The sequence below is a fragment of the Oncorhynchus gorbuscha genome, linkage group LG15 (genome assembly GCF_021184085.1).
Source record: "Oncorhynchus gorbuscha isolate QuinsamMale2020 ecotype Even-year linkage group LG15, OgorEven_v1.0, whole genome shotgun sequence".
Classification (NCBI taxonomy): domain Eukaryota; kingdom Metazoa; phylum Chordata; class Actinopteri; order Salmoniformes; family Salmonidae; genus Oncorhynchus; species Oncorhynchus gorbuscha.
The window spans coordinates 34618729-34646181 of NC_060187.1; the positions used below are offsets into that span (position 1 = coordinate 34618729).

At 43.2% G+C, this 27453-nt stretch overlaps 1 protein-coding gene across 5 annotated transcripts in view; it reads right to left on the bottom strand.

Moving 5' to 3' along the window:
- Positions 1–27453, bottom strand: part of LOC123997001 (nuclear factor 1 C-type-like) — a 109131-nt gene that overhangs the window by 10092 nt on the left and 71586 nt on the right. For 3 of the 5 annotated variants that reach the window (XM_046300918.1, XM_046300915.1, XM_046300916.1), the window contains exons 3-8: positions 12545–12616; positions 12013–12087; positions 6803–6926; positions 5982–6106; positions 3166–3276; positions 2097–2278 (exon numbers count right to left, since the gene is read on the bottom strand). In XM_046300918.1, the coding sequence (XP_046156874.1) occupies positions 2097–2278; positions 3166–3276; positions 5982–6106; positions 6803–6926; positions 12013–12087; positions 12545–12616 (689 nt within the window). The remainder of the gene's footprint in view (positions 1–2096; positions 2279–3165; positions 3277–5981; positions 6107–6802; positions 6927–12012; positions 12088–12544; positions 12617–27453) is intronic. The other 2 variants (XM_046300919.1, XM_046300920.1) reach the window with 2 other exon arrangements.

Below are 27453 nucleotides of genomic sequence, written 5' to 3' on the forward strand. Positions count from 1 at the left end.
TCCCGGTCTCTGAAACACACACCTTCCCTCTCCATCAGTGTGTGTGTGTGTGTGTGTGTGTGTAAGGGAGACAGAGAGAGAGGGAATGAGTGATGTCCAGGGGACTGAACTGCTCAGCCAGTCATCCATCCATGGCTGCTCTTCTACTGGCTGGCATGTCTTTCAGAGACTCTCTGCTCCCCAGAGGAGAGGACTGCAGTGCAACACTCACTGTCCTCCACAACAATGGATGAGCAAATGAGTCAGCTACATTGTGGTCCCATGCGCTCGTCCTTTGTGACTGCCTGGCTGCAGTCGCACTGCAGCAGGGGGAATTTCATTGACTCTGCAGTTTGGGCTGAGCAGAGCCCAGCGTGGCTGCTGCTGGGGGGCACTCCTGATAAATGTCTCTCCTCTTTCGTCTGTGAGCTGCCTGCGCCAGACCCGTGCACTCTGCCAACCTCAGCAGCACCGCTAGAGACGTACAGGGATCTCCTTCTCCCTCCACTCCTTTCCAAGTGAAAACAGAAACAGTACAGCAGCTTCATTGAGCAACCTGGCTTGTAATGCCGGAATTATTGAAGCAGGGAGGGGGGTCATTTGCATGTGGTGCAGTGGCAGGTCATCTCAGCTGTGTGTCATATGTGGATAATGAGTATAACCATGTCTGAGGATCTGGGCTGGTCCCAGGGCCAGCAGGCTGAGTCTAAACAGAGCAGGAAGACTCTGGGCTTATTTTCCTCTCTGTGACGGGGGATTCACAACTGCTGTACTACCAGCCAGCCAATACATTGAACAACTCTAATCTAAGAAGTTGGCTAAAACCCAGTGATTGCAATGATTTTTTGGCTTCAGATCTATGGAATTGTTGCCCCTTTCTCCTTTGTCACGTTTAAAGACACAGTATGGTGAGTGTTAATTGTTCTGAGAGTCACGGAGAGTCTGCAGTCTGGAGCAGAGGGGAAGAGTAGCAGCTAGGTGAGGAAAACCTGTTTACTATGTTCCTACACGGCTGGGGCTGCTTCTCTCTCAGGTTACACCACCTACAGTAGAGTATCCCCTGGCCAGTAGAGTATCCCCTGGCCAGTAGAGTATCCCCTGGCCAGTAGAGTATCCCCTGGCCAGTAGAGTATCCCCTGGCCAGTAGAGTATCCCCTGGCCAGTAGAGTATCCCCTGGCCAGTAGAGTATCCCCTGGCCAGTAGAGTATCCCCTGGCCAGTAGAGTATCCCCTGGCCAGTAGAGTATCCCCTGGTCAGTAGAGTATCCCCTGGCCAGTAGAGTATCCCCTGGCCAGTAGAGTATCCCCTGGCCAGTAGAGTACCCCCTAGCCAGTAGAGTACCCCCTGGCCAGTAGAGTATCCCCTGGCCAGTAGAGTATCCCCTGGCCAGTAGAGTATCCCCTGGCCAGTAGAGTACCCCCTGGCCAGTAGAGTATCCCCTGGCCAGTAGAGTATCCCCTGGCCAGTAGAGTATCCCCTGTCCAGTAGAGTATCCCCTGGCCAGTAGAGTATCCCCTGGCCAGTAGAGTACCCCCTGGCCAGTAGAGTATCCCCTGGCCAGTAGAGTATCCCCTGGCCAGTAGAGACCCCGGCAGGGGAGAATATGGGAAAGAAATGGCATATCATATTGTTCACAGGGGACCAGGAGCATCTGAGACAGGGTGACAATATCGGAAACACGAAGCAGGAAGAATTAAATAGCAAACAAACGATTAGGTGAATCTAAATGACAAATGGAAATAGCACAATTCTCTGAATAAACCACTGAAACGTATAATAAATTCACTCTGGGAAATATACCCGAGTGAGTGAACTTCCCTTAACATGACCTCAAACTAAAGAGCTGGCCATGTGATCACAGCCCGACATGATGTCACATTAGTACAGGTTCTACTAGATGAATACATTAAGCACGGTGACTGAAAGCCACCTCTCTCTGCACATCAATGAGTGACAGCATTGGTGGCTGGCTCAGTTGTAACCTGGCGCTGCTGGGTTCTACTCCTATCTAGAATGACAGTGAGTAATGAATAGGGTCAGGAGTTTTACTGACCACATGACCTGACCAGGACAAACTCTGGGCCTTAGTTAGAGTTGTTAGATGGGCTGGACTCACTGGGCTGGGCTGCTGGTTGGACGGGTCACAGGCCAGGGAGACCAGGTCCTTCAGCGGGTCTTGGGAGCTGAGGTGTGGCGGGTAGCGGATGGCGGTGTGGGGGAAGTAGGAGGTGGACTGGGGCAGGATGGAGGTGGTGGGGAAGTGCAAAGACGAGGAGGGGTGCGGACTCCGAGAAATCCCTGCACAGAGAGAGAGAGAGAGAAAGGGAGACAAGAGAGGGAGGGAGAGGACGAAGGGGAGAGAGATGGAGACAAAGAGAGAAAATATTTGAATAAGGGTACTTGTTCATGCTCCAAAATGATGGTATGCTTGAGATAATAAAAGTGACATTGAAAGATGTGTGGTTCTGCGAAACAAAAATTATAATTTCGTGTGAGTGCAATTCTCTACACTCAGTGACTTTAATACAACCACTCTTCACGGGGAAAAATGATATATACATGTCATGAAATGACTCTCCTTTGGTACCTATTGCAAGAGTTTGAGTTTCACATTTAGTACGGCAACTCTCATCAGCACCACGCTCTAATTTAGCAGAACATACGAGGATGCACGACCAATTCATTTTAACAGCGGCTTGAATTGTTCATGCATCATCCAGCAAACGTTTGGCTGGGGAACACTACCTGCCCATCGATTACTCTCCATTGACTCCGCAACAAATGATCTGCCAGAAAGTGTTCACGGGATGTTCAATTAAAACCTCAAATAATGCATTGCCTGAAAGGAAGCTGGTCTTGTTGAAAGCATAATGCCTGCAGTCAGTGCCTACATCAGGCTTAGCTCAACAGATACAGACATTATGAATGTGGAACTATGTAGATAGTGTTGCTGTTGATGTTGAACCTCCGTACAGCACGAGACACTGCATAAGGAATCTTAGCTGTGGAGAAGTGTGACACGTCATCTCTTTTTTTAATGACAGTTCTGACTTTTGTTTTGCTATTTTTAAAATGATAAACGATTCCCATCCTTGGAGACGTGCATGTGTGAGGGTGATGGATTGTGGCAACAGTGACAAGACGTCTCCTGTGAACGTGATGTGCATAAGAGTGTGTGTACTGACCACTGTGCACTGCGATGACGGGCCGGTGGTGCTGTGTGAAGCCGAGACGTGGGGAGCTCTCCTGAGGAGACGGGCTGTCCATCTCTGTCTTCTTTACTCCAGGGGACATGCCTGGACACAGAGACACACAGAGGGTGTTACTGATGCCACTAGGACTCCCATCATAAAAATGCTATTGAAAAGACCCTACATTTAATTGCCCAATTGAATCTGCTACTGCGTGTAATTACAGTAACTCACCACAGGGTGGCAGGGTGCATTGACGCGACCCAGTAAGTCCTCAGTGCTGCAGCACATTGCAGTGAGCACATGGGCTCCCAACTAACTTCCTCATTGAGAGGAAACAACAGGATCAGAATCAATGTTATGTTTTGGTCAGGTCTACCCCAAATCCGGTTAGTCTAGGTAGATCACTCACATTCCCAAGAGGCCTGCAGTGCCTGATACCAGAGTTGCTTAGATGTGCTAAACAAATGCATCTTTGTTGCAGTGGTATTACTGGCAGGGTGCAACCCTCCTCCTCCTCCGTGTTTAGTTTGCTATCGCACACAGAATGTGCGTGAGGAACCCTTTCTCCATCAAGCTCAGGCCTGTTATACGTTAGGGTATTAACATTGCACAGCTCTTTGTTTCCTTCTCAGGAGTGGTGGAGCACACAGTACACACGTTCTTACTGTGATACTGTACAGAGGGAGTCAGTCATGGAGTGACAGAGGTTTCTCTCTCACACATGATACATGTATACCCCTCGCTCTAATTGTTTTCTGAGAAAGAGATTGAGAGAGAGGGAGGAAGAGAGAGAGGGGAAAGCCTTATTTGACAGCTTCCTCTTCCCCTGCTCTGCCCCCGCCCCCTGTCTCAGAGTGGAGTGAGTACACCGGGGCTTTTCAGGAATGTCAGAGGGCAAGCTGAGGTTCAACGGGAGACTTGCTCACAGGATAAACATGCAGGTCTGGCTTAGTGCTGGGGGCTAGGCAAGGGCAGCCATTACAGCACTGACGCTATAATTACCTGATCACACTAATCTGACTGACCACTCAGCTCAGTCTTCAAGGGTCTAGGCCAACCCACACATCTACCTAATGTAGTGACACATCACATTAATATTTACATTACAATATCTTGAGAATATATCTTTTGAACAAAGTCTACGGAGTATGAGATGTAATCTAATCAATGGTTAAGTGCGGCTTACACCGTAACCTCCTTAACTGAGAGTTGGTAGTGTTGGTGACCTGAGACAGGGGTCAAACCACAGCTCTACAGGAGGCCAGGCATTACCCTTTCCAATCCATTCGCCCGGCTGCAAACTGACGCAAGCTTCCCCTAGTATAGAAGCAAGATTCCCCTAGTATAGAGGCACGCTTCCCCTAGTATAGAGGCAAGATTCCCCTAGTATAGGGGCAAGCTTCCCCAGACCACCTCTACCTGGGGAAGGTGCACAAACATCCTCCTCTCACACAGCCTGTTGCCCCCCCCACCATCTCAGAGCGATCAACGGAAGGGGTCGTTAAAGAGGAGCTCGTTAGAGCTGTCTAGACAGGAAGAGAGTGAGCACGACAAGAGGAGGGCTGGGCCAGACTCCTGCAGGGTCTCTGACGGGGTCGGGGCCGGCTCTGCTCTATTGACCTCCACAGCTCTGGTGTCAGCATCAGGGTCCCTGTATCGTGGGGCCCTCCTGGAGCCCGGGGCCCAGCCGGGGCCACTCTGGTTAATAGCACCACAAAGCCACCAGACACGCCACCAGGACCCTTTACAGGCCACTGGACACTCTATTAGCGTAGCGTGAAGAGTCCACCACAGTTTAACAGCATTAGATCATATGGGAGACCGAGAACCCCCCTGCTAGAACAACACACAGTGCGTTAAACACTCAGATAACAGTTCTGTTGTAAAGATGCTGATCCTCCTCCCACTTACTGCTGCCAACCCATGGTTAGAGAGCTGCCTCGTGGCTCGTACACACGTGTAGTGCACTCACTAGGCAGGCCCCACTCACTCAGCACACCCACTACCTGACCACTTACTCTGTCCCACACTCACTCACACAACCACTGGACCACACTGTGCATGTTGTAACCTACTCATCCTATTTTTTTACCAGAACCAGGCCAGTGCTGTTGGGGGATGAGGGTCATACTGTACAAGACCATGAGAAAGGCACATGTCATTTCGATATTTAAAATACTGCTTTATACAATCATCTTGAAACGATTGCTTGTATCTAGATGAGAGATCCACAGTAGCTTTCCTGTTTGCTAAAAATCTTTGTTAGGAATATTATTCCATACTAGCAAACTGATAGGTGAACCTGAAGTGAGAGGAAAGCAAGAAGGTAGCTACTGCGACGTTGCATCTGTGGATACTGCTCCAAGGTACCTTGGGCCACTTGGTTTTTTGCAGACTTTCACAAAAAATGTTGGTTCAGTAATTAATTACGACTTCAGGCTCGACTTCAGGAAATTTGAAGCTGCGTACTTTCTGTTGATAACATGATATATTTATCATTTTCTCCTTTGCAATGTGTCAGTGGCTTTCAAGGCAACTGAAGTGAAAGTATGGCCTGATATTTCAGCTGTTTCCCCACTGTGATTATGAAAAGTAGGAGTTGATGTTTCTCGACAGCCCTAATGAGGAACATTTAAGAGGGACACCAGAACTGAGTCACCGTTTGTAATTACTGAAGAGTTGGAGGATAGCCAGTGTCCTCAGCATGACACCATGAGTTTGTACTAACTGATGAGCAATAAGCACTGTCCTTGTCAAAACTACATAATAGCTAAGAGTTTGTGTGGAAGCCCAAAGGGGATGCTCACCTCCTTCCAGATCCTCTTGCCAGTTGCGGGAGCTGCTAGCCGGGGAGTTGGGAGAGGTGTAGTACTCCCCCCCAGGACTGGTGTCCACATCATCCTCCATGGAGCCCGACTTGTGCCTCTTACTCCTGGATGTCACACAAAGGGAGAGAAGGAGGAGGAAATAAGGGGAAGGCAATGTGACATATTGACAGTTCAAAACTGTGTATAAAGTATGTACACACACACAGTACACAAGTGGGTCAACACCGGCAACCTGGAGATGGCTGGGAGGAAACTGAGCAGCTCCAGGATTCTCAGGTAAAGCAGTTATTTACGGTCTCAGTTTGTCCCAGCTTTACTTGACGTTTACAGTGAAATATAAGACAATAAGTCACAGCTTGTGCTTTGGCAGTGTTGCACACGCCCAGATAAATCACATGGGGAACAGCCATTGTCACTGTAGTGAAGGTGTTGTGCATTCAACACCAGGATACTGCTCTCTGTGCACCAATAAAAACAACCATACAGTCCTCCTGTCATCTGCCAAGTGGTTGCACATCCACTTATGCAAGGCTCCTGTTAATATGGAATGTATTCTAACATTCACTCTAAATGTAAGTTTATTTGCAGGGTAAAGTACAAACAAACTGAGTGTTTTGTCTATTTGAACTATATGCAGTATATTCATTTCCAGTCTAGGTGTGTGTGTGTGTGTGTGTGTGTGTGTGTGTGTGTGTGTGTGTGTGTGTGTGTGTGTGTGTGTGTGTGTGTGTGTGTGTGTGTGTGTGTGTGTGTGTGTGTGTGTGTGTGTGTGTGTGTGTGTTTTGGGGCTGGGTACTGACCCGCTGGAGGAGGTGCTGGGCAGGGTTCTCCTCATGCCCACCCCTGAGGGGTTAAGGTCATAGGCCAGGTGCCCCTGCAGCTCTCCCAGAGAGAAGTTAGGGCCTGCCCCCGTCACCACCGGAGCTGCACACAACACACAGGGGGGACAGGTCAGTCAGGGGAGGAACACACACTGTACCACACTTTCAATTAGACATCAATTATCTATGGAATGATACTCAAATATCTACATAAATGACATAACACCATCCTCAAGCTCACTCACAACGCAGCTGAAGAAGTGTGTCGCTCTGTGATCAAACATATTGTGTTATACCTGTGTATACTTCTCTGTAAGAACAAGAAAAGCCTCCAAAAATCTAATCAAATCCAAGTTTATTGGTTGTGTACGCAGATTAGCTCCAACAGTGCAGTAATACCTGGCAATACATAACAATACACAAATAATCCATAAAAGTAAAAAGAAAGAAATTCAGAAATATCAGAACGAGCAACCTCACAGTCCGGAATTTATATATACAGTACCAGTCAAAAGTCTGGACACACCTACTCATTCAAGGGTTTTTCTACATTGTAGAATAATAGTGAAGACATCAAAACTATGAAATAACACATATGGAATCATGTAGCAACCAAAAAAGTGTTAAACAAAAGAACATTTATTTTATATTTGTGATTCTTCAAAGTAGCCACCCTTTGCTTTGATGACAGCTTTGCACACTCTTAGCATTCTCTCAACCAGCTTCACCTGGAATGCTTTTACAACAGTCTTGAAGGAGTTCCCACATATGCTGAGCACTTGTTGGCTTTTTCCTTCACTCTGCGGTCCAACTCATCCCATCTCAATTGAGTTGAGGTCGGGTGATTGTGGAGGTTAGGTCATCTGATGCAGCCCTCCATCCCTCTCCTTCTTGGTAAAATAGCCTTTACACAGCCTGGAGGTGTGTTGGTTCATTGTCCTGTTTAAAAATAAATGATAGACCCACTAAGCACAAATCAGATGGGGTGGTGTATCGCTGCAGAATGCTGTGGTAGCCATGCTGGTTAAGTGTGCCTTGAATTCTAAATAAATCACTGACAGTGTCACCAGCAAAGCACCCCCACACACCATCACACCTCCCCTCATGCTTCACGGTGGGAACCACACATGTAGAGATCATCCGTTCACCTACTCTGCGTCTCACAAAGACATGGCGGTTGGAACCAAAAATCGCAAATTTGGACATGACCAAAAAGACAGATTTCTACCGGTCTAATGTCCATTGCTCGTTCCTTGGCCAAAGCAAGTATTTTCTTCTTATTGGTGTCCTTTAGTAGTGGTTTCCTTGCAGCACTTTGACCATGAAGGTCTGATTCATGCAGTCTCCTCTGAAAAGGTGTCTGTTACTTGAACTCCGTGAAGCATTTATTTGGGCAGCAATTTGAGGCTGGTAACTCTAATGAACTTATCCTCCGCAGCAGAGGTAACTCTGGGTCTTCCTTTCCTGTGGTAGTCCTCATGAGAGCCAGTCTTATCAAAGCGCTTGATGGTTTTTGAGACTGCACTTGAAGAAACTTGAAAGTTCTTCAAATTTTCCGTATTGACTGACCTTCATGTCCTAAAGTAATGATGGACTGTCGTTTCTCTTTGCTTATTTGAGCTGTTCTTGCCATAATATGAAGTTGGTCTTTTACCAAATAGGACTATGTTCTGTACAGCACTTTGAGATATCAGCTGATGTACGAAGGGCTAAATAAATTTGTTTTGATTTGTATACCACCCCTACCTTGTCAAAACACAACTGATTCTCTCAAATGCATTAAGAAGGAAAGAAATTCCCCAAATGAACTTTTAACAAGCCACACCTGTTAATTGAAATGCATTCCAGGTGACTACCTCATGAAGCTGGTTGAGAGAATGCCAAGCATGGGCAACGCTGTCATCAGGGTAAAGGGTGGCTACTTTGAAGAATCTAAAATCGAAAATATATTTGATTTGCTTAACACTTTTTTGGTTATTACATGATTCCATATGTGTTATTTCATAGTTTTGATGTCTTCACCATTAGTCTACAATGTAGAAAATAGTAAAAATAAAGAAAAACCCTGGAATGAGATGGTGTGTCCAAACTTTTGTCTGGTACATACTTACGTACACATACATACACACACTGTACAAAACATTAAGAACACCTTCCTAATATTGAGTTACATCCCATTTTTCACTCAGAACAGCCTCAATTTGTCGGCGCCTAAACTAGAAGGTGTCGAAAGCATTCCATAGGGATACTGTCTAATGTTGACTCCAATGCTTCCCACAGTTGTGTCAAGTTGGATGGATGTCCTTTGGGTGGTGGACCATTCTTGATACACACAGGAAACTGTTGAGCATGAAAAACCCAGCAGCTTGCAGTTCTTGGCACACTCAAACCGGTGCGTGGTAGCGGGGTGAACAGGTAGTTGCTTGGGTGGCTGAGGTCCTTGATGATCTTCTTGGCCTTCCTGTGAAGCAGGCTGCTGTAGATGTCCTGGAGGGCAGGCAATGTGCCTCCGATGATGCATTGGACTGACCGCACCCCCCTCTGTCGGTGTGGAGGGACCATTTCCGGTCCTCAGTGATGTGTACTCCGAGGAACTTTAAGCTTTGGACTCTCTCCACTGTGGTCCCGTCAATGTGGATGGGGGTGTACTCTCTCTGCTGTCTCCTGTAGTCCACGATCAGCTCCTTCGTTTTATTGACGTTGAGCGAGAGGTTACAAAAAGTGGACAATCCCAGCTGCAGTCTGTTACTGCACTTCAACTCTCAGGACAACAGTATGAGGATGTAGCAGCCATCTATCAGCATTTACCCCATTTCCCCTCTCAGGTTTCCAATAATGTCATTTATATGGCCATGTGCATTAATGGCTGCCTGCTACTGTGCTGTGTTCAGGTTGGAGTGGACAGAGATGTTGTTGCAGTGTACTACGCTAGTGTGTACTATACTGTACGGGGCCGTGGGGAGACAGTGAGCTCAGAGAATAATGTCCCATTTGTCAGGGGAGGTACGCTTATCAACAGTGGGATGGCGTCACTACAGATCCCCAGGCAATCAATCTCTCCCTGACTCATACACTGTACCGAGACGCTGGGGAACACAAGACAAAGGGACGATTCATGGATCTCCGGTGTAGAAAGTCCTTCACCTGCACCTTGCAGGAAACTCTGGCCAGAAAGGAATAACCATGGAGGGATCTCCGAACATGAGCAGGGGAGGTTGAACACATAGAAACAAAATGATTAGAGCAGGAATCCCCCTTCAAGTCAATGTGTCGGATTCATTTCTATGGTTGAGCTGGATAGCCGTGGTGATGCAAAGCAGTAATAACAACACATTCTGCTCTGTTTAATTACACTAGTAAAGTAGGTCAGTGGCGAATTCATGACTTCTAAAAAGCGGCTAATGTCTCATAGGATATGCATCCCATATGAGGCCTGGGTAAATACAGTGGAAAGCACTTAAAAGTAACATTAGTTAAATAAGCTAATTATGTAGTCTAAAATCAACGCCTCTTGGGGTTTAAATCACACGCTTTGATATTAGCGTAAATACATGATACAAGTGTTGTGGAGTTTGTGATATGAATGTGAATGTGTCACATAAACAGAGGTGCAGGTGATAGCTGTTATAGCATAGCAGCATGTGCAGCTGAGGATTTGGGGAGTGGAGGGAGTGAATCTGAAATAGCAGTCTTTTCCTCAGGGAGACCAGATGGCAGGTGGTTAATTGAAGTCTTTAACTACGTTTCCTTCCAATTAGTCAGTCAAGGCGTGACATGGAAAACAGAGAGCCTGTTTGACAGGTGTAAAGTGAAATGTTTTCCCTGTGCACCATAATAACTCACTCATTTAGTTTTGATAATTGTAGCTACAGCATTCCACTTCAGCTGTCAGCTGTGGTGTGTGTGTGTGTGTGTGTGTGTGTGTGTGTGTGTGTGTATGTGTGAGAGTGTGTGTGTGTGTGTGTGTGTGTGTGTGTGTGTGTGTGTGTGTGTGTGTGTGTGTGTGTGTGTGTGTGTGTGTGTGTGTGTGTGTGTGTGTGTGTGTGTGTGTGTGCGTGCGTGTGTGTGCGCGTGCCTGCGTGAATGTACGTGCATCAGAGCTTGTTGCTCCTACTGAATGACAGATGAAGACTGACCCTTTGGAGAACGGATTATCACTGGGAAAACTGAAAACGTGATCAATTGCATGTGACAGATGGCCGAGCTTCTCTCCCTTCAGCTCCCTTCACATTAGCTGTCTTTCAAATCTGATTCAACTCCATTTCTAAACCTAATGAAATAACGGATGCAAATGACAAGTCAGATTGGAGGGTAAGTGACCGGAGATCCCAGGTGGTGACTATTGAAGCCTGTGTGTGGCTGGGAGAGGATGCTTATTCATACAGAGTGTTTGGAGGCTGGTTGGCCATGTGGGGGCTGTGTTAACGTAGCCCTAATTCACTGCTAATGCCAGGCCTGGTAAGCACAGCATCCCCAGCCAACAACTGAGCACATAGCCTTGGCAATGTGAATAGAACATATTGAATGGATATAACATCTGCAAAATCCACCCGGAGACAGATAAAACAGATAAAACAACATAAAGGACGAGGAAGTCGTAAAAAAACGTCATTCTAAAGCCATAAGATCTGATTCCCAGTCAGAAATCATATTGAGTGTCTGATGGGGTGTAGACAGTAAGGAGAGGTTTACTCTGCATGTTGTCTGTGATTAATGCCGTAAGTGGATTACGTAAGTATCTCCCGCAATCCTGGACCTGGATGTTCCCTACCATCTTTATCATCTAGCCTGTTATACCAGCCACGTGTTCCCTATTTCTGTGTATCTATCTGATGGTTGGATTGCAGTGAAACAGGCAGCATTGCAGAGACTAGGAGCTCAGCTACCGAGGGGAACAGAGTGACTGCCAGAGATTGGCTGGGAGTTTCCACCCCCTGCCTGCGGGCCAGAGTTAGTGAGCTAGCAATTTTTTCACTGAAGAGGGCTGTCAGAACTTTAATCACCATAGTTTATGTGACACATGTCCAGCTCCTAAGCATGTTGCTGTGTAAGTTATGGCTAGGAAGTTATAATGAAAGTAGCCACACACAACGTTTTAAGAACTAAATATGGATTTTTGTTATATTTTTCCATTCAACCACAAATACATAAAACCACGAGTAGCTTAATAAAAAGGTGTAAAATCTTACTTCTGGACACTTGCACCAGCTCTGTTACATTAAAAACTCCTGATGTCACAAAGCTTTCCTGAAACTCAGGAGCATCTGGAAAACACAGAGATGAGTCACCATGGAGAGTTCTGTGACATATAATACAACAAACATTACAGTAACTTCTCACTTTTAAGAGACATCACAAGACAAGGACACAACAAATGTCAGAGTATCAGCAAGCCAGTAAAACACATTTAAATAATGTTTCAGCCTGATAGAAACCTGTAATATATTGGATTCCATATATTACCGTGAAAGGTATTGTGTGTGTCTGTGGGTACTGGATTCATAACTATCTCAAAGCTTATGTCACTGTCTGGTAGTGTGTAAATGTGTATGAATAATTCAGCGTGTGTTGGTATTTGGATGAGTGTGTGTGTGTGTGTGTGTGTGTGTGTGTGTGTGTGTGTGTGTGTGTGTGTGTGTGTGTGTGTGTGTGTGTGTGTGTGTGTGTGTGTGTGTGTGTGTGTGTATGTGTGTGTGTGAGAGAGTCCTTCGGGCCCCTTACCCATGGTGGCAGCTCGGCTATCCTCCTGATCTGACCCAATACCTGTGCGTGGGCTACTGCTCTGCTCTGACTCTGAAGAGAGGGAAGGAAAGGAAGAGAGAGGGGGTAGAAAGAGACAGACAGAGAGGGGGTGTTGGGGGGGGTCAGAAACAGTCTAAACCCAGCATCATTTGTCTTACCACATAAAAGGCTAATTTGAGGGTGTTAAAGTAGTTGTAAACAGTCTAGAAAATAACCTATTTAGTGAGAAATAATGTGACAAATATCAAAAAGGTTAAGCACTATATTGAATAGATAGTACTAAAGCTATTATAACAAGTAGGGTGTCAATGTGAAACATGACCCAAATAACTCACTTAATAACTTCCTTGTTTAGGAAATGTAACACTAATCCAATTGCAAAAAAGGTTTCTGGCAGGCTATTTTAGTTGTTTTGCCAAAATGTACACTCAGTGAAGCATCACAACAATGGCAAGGCCACACAATCCAACCAGAAAACCAACTTTTATTTGTGTGAACTGACACCTGGCAAATGCAGATAATACAAGTAAATCAATAAAGTGCGGCCCAAACCAGAAGAACACTAGATTTACCACAAAGAGTCTGGCTGGCATTCCAAGTAAACAGCAGTGAAAACCTAAAAGATAAATAAATGGGTCTCCCTTCTATCAGATAGGCATGACTCCACTCACAGATCAAAGCCACACACATTCCACAATGCTCCACATGTTGGAGCTTAGAGCCTGTGGAGGGAGCGCCTCATTGAGATCTTCACATTGACTCCCCATCACTAGAACAAGCACCCTGCTTCCCTCCACACTGGACAAGTGAGCCAGACATAGGGCTGTTGTGGTGACCGTATTACCGCCACCCCAGTGTCCACGAGTCATGAAGGCAGTCAAATTCCACATGACCGTTTAGTCATGGTAATTAGGCTTCTCCAAGCTCTGATGCTGCTGGTTATTAGTAGCCTACCAAATTGCGAACTGCCTAGTACTCAGCACTCTATTGTCCCACGAAACACTCTGACATCAATGCTCATGTTGCGCAACATTTCTATAGGCTATGCAATTGTGGGAGAAAACAGAGTGATGGCCGCTAATAAAAAGACGAGGATCCCATCGGCTTTCTATAGGCTAGGCCTACTATATTTATTTCTCAACTTTCCTAATATTAAGCACATTGCTTATATTTACAGTAGGAGTATAGCCTATATGGCTGGGATGAAGAAGAAAAAACACGGGGAAAAGCGTAATATTTAAGTGCATAGATGACATTTATTTTTTCCCACTGCCCCAGTTTCGATACAGGTGCACGATAATGGTCCATTCTAAATCAAATGTAAAGACAAGTTTAATACAAGAATAGTCTGATGGTGTCAATATTAGCCTATCACTTGTGAATTATATATTATTACTTGTGAATGACGCCCAGCATAACAAACAATGCCTTTTTTTGGCGACTTGTTCTGATCATAGTTGCACACCTCATGTAGCCTAGCCCATAGGCCTATATGTTTTAACAAGGTTCGTAATCACAACTAAAGTGGCCAAATAACTTCTTAAAAGGAACCACATTAATCTGCTTTATAAGGGGTGTAGAGCCTAACTGGCATACAAGCAGCGAGTGAGTTTCAAGTTGGGGGAAGATAATTTTCACTATAAAAATGCACCTTTATAATAAAAGCATTACATGCTTTTGCAGTCACTTTTGATAACAGTGCTTTCCACTAATGGAACATTTGTGTTTATAGCCTACTGCCATGTGCGCATTGCTATGCTTATAATGTGAAGAAATAGCCTAATAGTTTATCAACATTTTAAGCTAAACGTTCTGATCTGTTGCGTCAGCCACATTGCATTAAAAAAAAATTGTATTCATGTGGGATCTATCACATCCCACAACTGTCCCAGACTATGTTTGGAATATTTATTTCTGGCACAGAAAATAATAGGTTGACCTTTACCGTGGAGGATAGTAGATTGACATAGGCTGGTGCTTTTGTTGTTCGTTAGGGCTCCTCATCTTGTTGACTGACAAAAAGATATCTTCAATATGCATTGGATTGGATAAGGACGCTTGCAGTTGCATCCCTGATGTGTCCGTCTTAACTTGTAGCCTGTGAGAAAGACCCAATCACGTGACAGAGAGCCGTCTGAGTGAGAGACACTTCCGATTGCGCAGCACACTCAGGGAGAAGTGCACAACGCAGCACTCCGGGCCGCCAAAGGCATGGATATTTTTAGGGTGCATTACGTCCACAAAGGGGATGCCGCCGTGGAATTCGAGGCATTATCAAGTGCTTGTCAAATTGTGAATGAGAGACTATTGGAGTACAGCCTGAGCAAAAAACAGCCTAACAATGTATTCAAAATCATTTCATATAGCCCAACTAAAGTTACATTAATATGTCTAAATCAAGCATATAGGAATACCTATTTCTTTGTTAACCGCTCAACACAGAATAGCTGCATGTGCGCACTCCCTCAAATCCTTTGGAGAAAATATTTATTTGAGTTTCTTCATACTATAAAATAATGCCACGGAATTATAAGTAAATCTTGTCTTCTAAATAAACTAACATAGTCCACAGTCATATGGCACAGCCACATCACCTAACATAAGGACAACTCAGAGTTTGGTATTATTTTCTTCTGAAACAGACATTATCTTCATACTATGCTTCTTTAGACCTGTCTAAAAGAAATAATGCATTTATTGTGATTGATTAGACTTTTTAATATGCCCTCAGACAAAATTGCTGGCACAATGAGCAAAAGAAAGAGAGAACGAGAGCAAGACTAGGCTAGACAGACTGGCACACACAAAGACCCGTAATGCCCCAAAGACAACGCTCTGGAAAACAAATACATAGTTTCCATATTTTCTTTCATATATTTTAGAACAAAGTTTATATTAGGGTTTCTAGCGGTTTTTGGGAGGGTGGGAGTGCCGGGCATCATGCCATATGGTGATGCAATAAAACGATGTCTGAAGCAGGACACCATCCATTTTCCCTACCAAAGTAGTTGACGGCCATTTTGTTAACTGTTCAAATCTTATTGTTAGATTTTCAAGTAATATCTTACTTTTGAAGGTTTTATCATTCCAGGGTTGTAAGAGTTAACGAACAAATCACCAACACCTCTGCAATACCATTTAAACGTGATAAACTTAGAAATGTCAGAATGGATATTAAATGACCATTGCAGCTGTCCCCTTGTGAGCTTGACCAAAGTTCAATGAGGGTGAAACTGATCTTCTTACTGCCCCACCCTGGCCTTAAACTTGTTATTTTCTTATTTTATATTTTTTTAAATTCACATTTCATCAATATAAGCAGTTTGGAAATGTGTTGCGTACTTTCTGAATTTGCCGAAAAACTCTCTCTCCTATCTCTCTCTCTTTCTCTCTCTCTATCCTCTCCCTCATATTTCCCGACCTCATTTTTGCACATTTACTATTAATACATATTTATCGTGGCCCTTGTTGTTGCTATTTTCTTTCCAAGTAAGTTATTTCTCTGGCCAGGGATCGCTCAACATAACATCATTTTTGGCAGACATTTCATGTGCAGAGGAGTTTGCTGTTGGCAGCCATTTTAGATTGCTCTTTCTACCGTCTCTCTTTCACTCACTCTCCCTCCCTCCCGTCGCTCTTTCTCGCCCAGAGCAAGAACACACAAAGTACAACTAACCCTGTTGAACAGTGCCAGCATGCCCCTGTGCCAAGTCACCCCTTGAGACGAAAGACAAAAAGACAGAGCAGTGCCAGTGAACTGCTGTTGGCAGAGGGAGAGAAAGAGAGAAAAAGAGAGAACCAAAGAGAGAAATAAAGAGAGGGATAGAGATGCATAGAGTGTGTGTGTGGGGGGGGGCAGAGAGAAAGAGAGAATGTTTTGTTAAAGAAGTGACTTAACGAGAAAGACATTCTAGCTGAGTTACTCTGGAATCACAGTGACTCACAGTTAAATTACAACACAGAAAAGACAGCATTACAAGCACAGGGAAGCAAAGTAGCTTCCCTCCTCAGTCCAACCAGGGGACACATGCTTGTCTGTCGTAAACTGACCACAATTACTCATAAAAGTCCCCCGCCACCAGAGATATGGTCCAAGATGCAAGTATACTCGTAACTCAGAGATTCATTGTTGTAACACAACCATTTGAGCAGTGTACATGCTCCCATAACAGGAAAACAACACGGCTGGTGAATTAGAATTTCTACCATGCTCCCAGTAGTTGGTTTCATTTTGATCTCATGACATTATTGTAAATATAGCGGCTGGCTAAAGCCAACAGCAGGCTGAAGTGGACAGAGGAAGCCAAGAGACGCATTTGTAGGCAAGGCTGTCTATTCACAGTTACCCTGGTGCCTGGGCTGATTTGGAGAGAAAACCATTGGCTTCTCCCAAACCCATTTCCCATCAGTCACTCAGTGAGAGGAGCTATTTCTCCAGCAGCTCTGTTTCTGGCAGAACTAGAACCCAAGCTATGATGATGTGACAGTAGGCCAGCATAGGCCAAAATACTGAAACAATTATGACCGGTCTGTTCCCTTACAACCGAGAGCAGGAATTTCATATGAATCACAGACATTGCTGTGTTCTCAAAACCACATCCCTTACTGGAGCCATTATGAAAAATAACTTAATAAACACGAACCATTATGAGAAGCTTTAATATGTAGTGATAATGCACTAATTAATGAAGATGACCAAGCTTTTGCCATCTGTGTCGTTGGTATAGAGAAGGCTACCTTGTAACGATTAAACCGGTCAGACCAACTTTCTACTGTGAAATCACAAATGGAATTGGAATTGAATGGTCAATCCAAATCCAATTTATAACTGAACCTCTCTGTAGTGTGTAACAAGGTAATCACAGTAATGCACTTTTTAGCAGTATTGACAGTGCTGGAGCAAAGCTCATCTAGGCTCTGTCTGGCTGGAGTAAGACCACCCCTTCTTAATGCTGTATAATAGATAATTCACTCAAATTCTATCCTCAACCACAGTACCATATATGTTTCCTAAAACATGAATATATACGAAGCTTACTTCTTGCTGTGGTATGTTGAAGCATACCGCATGCTTTACTAGTTTGGAATGATATTGAAAAAATGCAGGTAAATAAAACAATGTTTAGTGCTTGTGCCCTGACACCAGTGGCTGTCTCTTGTGATCTCTCTCAAATCTAATGTTTACTTGTCACATGCACCAAATACAACAGGTGTAGACATACCCGTGAAATGCTTGCTTTACGTTGCAGAGTTAAAAAATTATAATAAAAAGAAATGTATTAACACAAGGAATAAAATACAATTTTGTTTAGCTATATACAGGGAGTCCTGTACCAGATCAATGCGCAGAGAGGGGTATATGGTAGAGGTCGACCGATTATGATTTTTCAAAGCCGATACCGATTATTGGAGGACCCCCCCCTCCCAAAAAAAGCAGATTTATACCGAGTTATTTGTAATTTATTTGTAATAATGACAATTACAACAATACTGAATGAATACTTATTTTAACTTAATATAATACATCAATAAAATCAATTTTGCCTCGAATAAATAATGAAACATGTTCAATTTGGTTTAAATAATGCAGAAACAAAGTGTTGGAGAAAAAAGTAAAAGTGCAATATGTGCCATGTAAGAAAACGTTTAAGTTCCTTGTTCAGAACATGAGAACATATGAAAGCTGGTGGTTCCTTTTAATATGAGTCTTCAATATTCCCAGGTAAGAAGTTTTAGGTTGTAGTTTTTATAGGAATTATAGGACTATTTCTCTTTATACCATTTGTATTTCATTAACCTTTGACTATTGGATGTTCTTATAGGCACTTTAGTATTGCCAGTGTAACAGTATAGCATCCGTCACTCTCCTCGCTCCTTCCTGGGCTCGAACAAGGAACACAACGACAACAGCCACCCTCGAAGCAGCGTTAACCATGCAGAGCAAGGGGGAACAACCACTCCAAGTCTCAGAGCGAGTAACGTTTGAAACGCTATTAGCGCACACCCCACTAACCAGCTAGCCATTTCACATCGGTTACACAAGCCTAATCTCGGGAGTTGATAGGCTTGAAGTCATAAACAGCGCAATGCTTGACGCACAACGAAGAGCTGCTGGCAAAACCCACGAAAGTGCTGTTTGAATGAATGCTTACGAGCCTGCTGCTGCCTACCACCGCTCAGTCAGACTGCTCTATCAAATCATAGACTTAGTTATAACATAATAACACACAGAAATACGAGCCTTAGGTCATTAATGTGGTCGAATCCGGAAACTATCATCTCAAAAACAAGATTTTTTCAGTGAAATACGGAACCGTTACGTATTTTATCTAAGGGGTGGCATCCATTAGTCTAAATATTCCTGTTATATTGCACAACCGTCAATGTTATGTCATAATTACATAAAAATTCTGGCAAATTAGGCGGCCCAAACTGTTGCATATACACTGAATCTGCATGCAATCTGCGTGCAATGAACGCAAGAGAAGTGACACAATTTCACCTGGTTAATATTGCCTGCTAACCTGGATTTCTTTTCGCTAAATATGCAGGTTTAAAAATATATACTTCTGTGTATTGATTTTAAGAAAGGCATTGATGTTCATGGTTAGGTACACATTGGAGCAACGATACGCACCACATCGATTATATGCAATGCAGGACACGCTAGATAAACTGGTAATATCATCAACCATTTGAAGTTAACTAGTGATTATGATTGATTGATTGATTGTTTTTTATAAGATAAGTTTAATGCTAGCTAGCCACTTACCTTGGATTACTGCATTCGCGTAACAGGCAGGCTCCTCGTGGAGTGCAATGAGAGGCAGCTTGTTAGAGCGTTGGACTAGTTAACTGTAAGGTTGCAAGATTGAATCCCCCGAGCTGACAAGGTGAAAATCTGTCGTTCTGCCCCTGAACGAGGCAGTTAACCCACCGTTCCTAGGCCATTGTAAATAAGAATGTGTTCTTAACTGACTTGCCTAGTTAAATAAAGACATAAAAAAGGTGCAAAAAAAAAAACGGTGTCCAAAAATACCAATTTCCGATTGTTATGATAACTTGAAATCGGCCCTAATTAAATCGTCCATTCCGACTAATCGGTCGACCTCTAGTATGAGGTATTTGAAGTAGATATGTACATTGACAACTTAGATGGAATGCTACCGAGGATGTTACAGTACCTGACTCTATAGCCACTACTATCTGTCATATCTTTAATCTGAGCTGAGAGGAAAGCCTTTGTCCTCAGGCCTGGAGGGAAGCCAAAGTAATTCCGCTACCCAAGAGTGGTAAAGCTGCCTTTACTGGTTCTAACAGCAGACCTGTAAGCTTGCTGCCAGCTCTTAGTAAACTGTTGGAAAAAAATGTGTTTGACCAAATATGACCAAATTTCTCAATAAACAAATTAACAACAGACTTTCAGCACACTTATAGAGAAGGGCACTCAACATGTACTGCACTGACACAAATTACTGATGATTAGTTGAAAGAAATTGATAATAAGAAGATTGTGGGAGCTGTACCGTTAGATTTCAATGCAGCCTTTGATATTATTGACCATAACCGGTTGTTGAAAAACTCATGTGTTATGGCTTTTCAACCTCTGCCATATCGTGGATTCAGAGCCATCCATCTAATAGAACTCAAAGGGTTTTCTTTAATGGAAGCTTCTCTAATGTCAAACATGTAAAGTATGGTGTACCGCAGGACAGCTCTCTAGGCCCTCTACACTTTTCTATTTTTACCAATGACCAGCCACTGGCATTAAACAAAGCATGTGAGTCCATGTATGCTAATGAAGTCACTGAAACCCTTAACAAAGAGTTTTGTTTTGGAATGGGTGGCCAGTATAAACTGGTCCTGAACATCTCTAAAACTAAGAGCATTGTATTTGGTACAAATCATTCCTTAAGCTCTAGACCTCTGAATCTGGTAATGAATGGTGTGGCTGTTGAACAAGTTGAGGAGACTAAATAACTTGGTGTTACTTTAGATTTTAAACTGTCATGTTCAAAATGTATAGATTCAATGTTTGTAAAGATGGGAAGAGGTCTGTCTGTAATAAAGAGATGCTCTGCTTTTTTGACACCATACTCCAAAAAGTAAATTCTGCAGGCACTAGTTTAGTCTAATCTTGATTATTATCCAGTAGTGTGGTCCAGTGCTGCAAGGAAAGATCTAGTTAAGCTGCAGCTGGCCCAAAACAAAGCGGCACGTTTTGCTCTTAATTGATATCAGAGGGCTGATATAAATACTATGCATGCCAGTCTCTCTTGGCTAAGAATTGAGGAGAGACTGATTATTTTCAAAATAAATTATTTGCATAGTCAACTTACATACAGCTCTGACACACACACGTATCCCACCAGACATACCACCAGGGGTCTTTTCACAGTCCCCAAATCCATAACAAATTCAAGAAAGCGTACAGTATTATATAGAGCCCTAATTGCATGGAATTTCCTTCCATTTCATACTGCTCAAATAAACAGCAAACCTGGGTTCAAAAAACAAATACAGCAAAACCTTAAGGTACAACGCCTCTCCCCTATTTGACCTAGATAGTTTGTGTGTATGTACTGATATGTAGGCTATGTGTGCCTTTACATTTTTTTTTGTAGTTCTGTCCTTGAGCTGTTCTTGCCTATTGATGTTCTGTATTATGTCATTCTGTATTATGTTTTGTGTGGACCCCAAGAAGGGTAGCGGCTGCTTTTGCAACAGCTAATGGGGATCCTAATAAAATACCAAATATACCAATACATGACGGCTGGGTAAAGTGATTAGTTATAGGGATAGATAATAATGAGTAAAATGAAAAACAGAGTAGCAGCAGAAAATTCCTGGATTCACCTGCTCAATCTGTCATGGAAAGAGCAGCTGTTCCTAATGTTGTGTACACTCAGTGTAGTCTTGTGAGTGTGCATAGAGTCAGTGCAAGATCTGGTCAGTGCAAATAGTCCTAACCATGTAATGAACTATTTAGCAGTCTTATGGCTTGGGGTAGAAGCTGTCTCAGATCCTTTTGGTCCGATAGCCGATGCTCTGGTACCGTTTGCTGGTACGTCTCAGTGTACATCTATGTCTCAGTGTTTGTGTGGTAAGATTGTTCCGCTCACTGCAGCTGAGCTTAGAGCCTGGCTGGCAAGGCCTACATGCCGGGAGAACAAACCAAACAATGGCGTTCTGCCCCAGCAACAGAGCTAGCGAGCTCACCGATCTCCCTTCATTTTGTCTGCCTCGCTCTCTCCTTCTCGGTTTTCCCTTCAGCAACCCCAATCAATTTCACATCGCCAATTCAATTTCAAACCTAAATTTTGGGAATGACAAGAACATAGCCAACGCAGAGATATTACTGCAAAAAACGTTGGTGGTCTCTCTCTCCCCATCTGTTCGATTTCTTTCCCCCTCTTGCTTGCACTTCTCTGCCTCGCTTATTTCCCTCCCTCATTTTCTGCCCATGCAGACAGTCTGAGTTACAGCTATCGACCGAGCCCCAGCAGTCCTCCCCACCCACAAACTCCCTACGCTGTTTAACATTTAGAATGGATGGTGTGGAGAATGTCTGAAACATACAGTCAATAGAAGAGGACTGATCCATTAGACCAGATTCCACATAGAAACCAATCCTACAGAAAACTTCTTTTGGCCAAATTATCCAACCATCTAATGAGTTCCATGGTATTGTTAAACATAATCCAAATTTATTCAGAATAAGTTGCAGAGACCGCTAATTTACATTCAAGGTAGCTAACCTCTCTTGTAAACAAAGCAAGTGCTGTCTGCACTGGCTTGGCTGGTAAATGGTTGCTTTAATCCTGTTTATACTCTATATTTCAAGATAGACTTTCCTACAGCTTAAGCCTGAATCTGGGTTATTGCTGAAATACACAGTAAACCTGCTCTGATTACACAATGGAAAGCCCTAGCAGAATTACAGAGCCCTAAGTCAGCTTGGAGAGCATTCTTCTTTTAATTCATTCAGAAAAGAATAGCTGAGCATGAGAAAATCAGGCGCTGCAGTACTGGCTTTAATTTAATTTAATACAGCCATCCTTTTATGTGCTGGAGCACTAAAGTGTCCTATATACAGTCTGATAGATAGAGGCTACGCCGAGGAGAGCTGGGCAGAGGACAGCCCTAAGTCATGTCTGTCAAACACTACGCACAGCTCTCCAACTGATAAACAACCACGGCCAACAGTAAAACACACACAGAAAAAGTACAGGGATTCGGAGGTGAAAAAGTGAGACGCAAGGACAGAGAAGGATGTAGGGAGAGAAGATTAGATGACGGGAAAAATACAAGAATAGTAAAGGTCAGGTTGTCGTCAAATAAATGTTACGATACTAAAAAATAAATGAATGGGAAAAGTCTGGCATCTGAAAAATATGTCAAACAGTAAAAGATGCACGTTACGCAGCTGCAAAAAGCCCAAATTCCAGCTCCTCGGCTGGCTGGGATGAGAACCCAGGAAAGGAGTGGGTTACAGTGAATGTCAGGCATTTGTGTGAAAATGGTGGGCTCTGATAATTGGACCAGCTGGCCTTTTCTTGCAGTAGATTGCAGCTTCCTGTAGTACTGGGTCTTTAAGGGGTGGGAGCGGTGTGACAGTAATAACACACAAGGCTTTTTGCTCTATCAGGAGACTAGAGGAATAGCTACCAGCTTGCGGAAGGGTACTCATTCAGATAAAGGATCAAGTGTCTGGATATGTGTGTTTTTCCCCTAAGCACACAAATTGCAGTGTTTCCCTAATATTCATTCATCAGTGGTGGTGCGCCGCTACCAAATTGTAGCCGGCACTCCGAAAAATATGATTTCATTGTAATATATACAGTACCAGTCAAAAAAAAAAAAGAAGACAACACTATGAAATAACACATATGGAATCATGTAAAAAAAAAGTGTAAAACAAATCTAAATATATTTTATATTTGAGATTCTTCAAAGTAGCCACCCTTTGCCTTGATAACAGCTTTGCATACTCTTGGCATTCTCTCAACCAGCTTCATGAGGTAGTGACCTGGAATGCATTTCAATTAACAGGTGTGCCTCGTTAAAAGTTCATTTGTGGAACATCTTTCTTTCTTAATGCATTTGAGCCAATCTGTTGTTACAAAGGTAGGGGTGGTATACAAAGAAAGCCCTATTTGGTAACAGACCAAGTCCAAGAACAGCTCAAATAAGCAAAGAGAAACGACAATCCATCATTACTTTAGGACATGAAGGTCAGTCAATACGGAAAAGTTCAAGAACTTTGAAAGTGTCTTCAGGTGCAGTCACAAAAACCATCAAGCGCTATGATGAAACTGGCTCTCGTGAGGACTACCACAGGAAAGGAAGACCCAAAGTTACCTCTGCTGAAGAGGATAAGTTCATTAGAGTTCAATTCATTTTTCAACAGGACAATGAACCAACACACCTCCAGGCTGTTTAAGGGCTATTTGACCAAGAAGAAGAGAGATGGTGCTGCATCAGATGACCTGCCCTCCACAATCACTCTACCTCAACCCAATTGAGATGGTTTGGGATGAAATGGACCAAAGAGTGAAGGAAAAGCAGCCTACAAGTTCTCAGCATATGTTGGAACTCCTTCAAGACTGTTGGAAAAACATTCCAGGTGAAGCTGGTTGAGAGAATGCCAAGAGTGTACAAAGCTGCCATCGAGGCATTTGTTTAACACTTATTTGGTTACTACATGATTCCATGTGTTATTTTATATGATGTCTTCATTGTCTTCACTATTATTTTACAATGTAGAACATTGTAAAAATAAATAAAAACCCTTGCATGAGTAGGTGTGTCACATTTGACTGGTACTGTAGATACAGTGCATTTGGAAAGTATTCAGACCCATTGACCTTTTCCACATTTTGTTAATGAGTAGGTGTGTCCAAACATTTGACTGCTATTGTGTACACACACACATATACACAAATATATATATAAAACACCAGTCTCAACGTCAATGGAGAAGAGGCTATTCCGGAACGCTGGCGCTCTAGGCAGAGATGCAAAGAAAACGCTATATCTCAGACTGGCCAATAAAAAGAAAAGATTAAGATGGGCAAAATAACAGACACTGGACAGAGGAGCTCTGCCTAGAAGGCCAGCATCCTGAAGTCACCTCTTCACTGTTGACGTTGAGACTGGTGTTTGGCGGGTACTTTTTAATGAAGCTGCCAGTTGAGGACTTGTGAGGCGCCTGTTTCTCAAACTAGACACTCAAATGTACTTGTCCTCTTGCTCAGTTGTGCACCGGGGCCTCCCACTCCGTTTTCTATTCTGGTTACAGCCAGTTTGCGCTGTTCTGTGAAGGGAGTAGTACACAGCGTTGTACCAGATCCACAGTTTCTTGGCAATTTCTCACATGGAATAGCGTTTCATTTCTCAGAATAAGAATAGACTGACAAGTTTCAGAAGAAAATACTTTGTTTCTGGCCATTTTGAGCCTGTAATCGAACCCACAATACTCAACTAGTCTAAAGAAGGGCCGTTTTATTGCTTCTTTAATTGCAAAAGGGTTTTCTAATGATCAATTAGCCTTTTAAAATGATAAACTTGGATTACCTAACACAACGTGCTATCGGAACACAGGAGTGATGGTTGCTGATAATGGGCCTCTGTACGCCTATGTAGATATTCCCAAATAAATCAGCTGTTTCCAGCTACAATAGTCATTTACAACATTAACAATGTCTACATTATATTTCTGATCTATTTGATGTTATTTTAATGGACAAAAAAATGTCCTTTCTTTCAAAAACAAGGACATTTCTAAGTGACCCCAAACTTTTGAACGGTAGTGTGTGTGTATCACCACTTTATTTTAAGAATGTGAAATGTCAGAATAATAGTAGAGAGAATTATGTATTTGAGCTTTTATTTCTTTCGTTACATTCACAGTGGGTCAGAGGTTTACATACACTCAATTAGTATTTGGTAGCATTGCCTTTAAATGGATTAACTTGGGTCAAACGTTTTGGGTAGCCTTCCACAGTCTTCCCACAATAAATTGGGTGCATTTTGGCCCATTCCTCCTGAAGGAGCTGGTGTAACTGAGTCAGGTTTGTAGGCTTCCTTGCTCGCACACGCTTTTTCAGTTCTGCCCACAAATTTTCTATAGGATTGAGGTCAGGGCTTTGTGATGGCCACTCCAATACCTGGACTTTGTTGTCCTTAAGCCATTTTGCCACAACTTTGGAAGTATGCTTGGGGTCATTGTCCATTTGGAAGACCCATTTGTGACCAAGCTTTAACTTCCTGACTGATGTCTTGAGATGTTGCTTCAATATATCCACATCATTTTCTGTCCTTATGACGCCATCTATTTTGTGAAGTGCACAAAATAGATGGCCAACTGGAATTGCGATACAGTGAATTTTCAAGTGAAATAATCTGTCTGTAAACGATTAATAGAAAAATGACTTGTGTCATATGCACAAAGTAGATGTCCTAACCGGCTTGCCAAAACTATAGTTTGTTAACAAAAAATTTGTGGAGTGGTTGAAAAACTAGTTTTAATGACAACAGCCTAAGTGTATGTAAACTTCCGACTTCAACCGTATATTGCTGCTTTAAAAAAGGGACAATGCGATATTTGGCAAATTAAACCATTTTCTACTTACCCAGACTCATGGATACCATTTGTTTCTGCGTGCAGTTTGAAGGGAGTTAGCCATTCCCATAGACTTCCAGTCATTGCGCTAGTTATTAATGGCTCCCGAAACTACCTTTAACTACCTTCAACTTACATGCAGATCATTTTTATCCATCAGTTTAGATGACTCTAGATAAGTACCAAAAGGGCTTAATTGCCATAATCTTGCACTATGCCTTTAAGAACAGAGTGACAAATTCTAACTTATATTTGTAGTAAACAGAGCGAGCAGTGGCACAAATGAGAGCCACGGGAGCAGAGCCACAGCTTGCTTCCTCATCATCTTCCTACAGTGCATTGGCGTGCATCAGTTATATTTCAGATGGTGTCAACATAATACCATTTTCTTGCATTTTGGAGTAGAATGTCCTTTTAAAAAGTCACCAGAAGTGCCCTTCTCACAGTTGTTCTACAAACTTTCAAATTAATAAAGTTTTGTCATTTAGCAGACGCTCCTTTCCAGAGCAAATTATAGGAGAAATTAGGGTTAAGCACCTTGCTCAGGGGCACATCAACAGATTTTTCACTTAGTCAACTAGGGGGATTCGAACCAGCAACCTTTCGGTTACTGGCCCAACAATCTTAATCACTAGGCTACACACCGGGAGGGTATTTCCACAGCCCCCCCAGCTAACACGAAGACCTATTAAACAACAATAGTGACTAGTCGTGAGCCTCAATTGCGCCAGGAAAGGCCTCGTTTATATTGTGTGTAAGAATGATGAAACTCTATTTTTCCTGCTTTTCCAAAAGCCACAATATTAAAACCAGATGTGAATGCCGTGTAATTTTCAAGCTATTTTTTGACAGATTTCATTGACTTATTAAAATCTATATTTATGTAAAATGTTTAAACCACCCACCATCCCCTTTGGATTGGATATAAAGATCTCTCCCTAAAATCTGAGCACAACATATCATTTGTGGTGCGGCCTGCACACAAAATCTTGCAGATTAAATAATAAATTATAAAACACACGCACACCTTAACATATAATCACATGATAACATAGTGACACCATGCTCAAGCATCCCCGTATCGACAGGGTGGCACAGTGACTGTGTGGCAGCCTGTCTTGGCCTCTCCTTCCTGGGTGGGCACCGAGGTGGCGCGGCCTGTTTGGCCTGTTTGTGTTGGAGACAGTTACAGGAGTCTTCCCACCACCACCTGGAACCTCAACAGAGAAGAATTACCACCAGGCAGGCAGGCTGTCCTTCACGC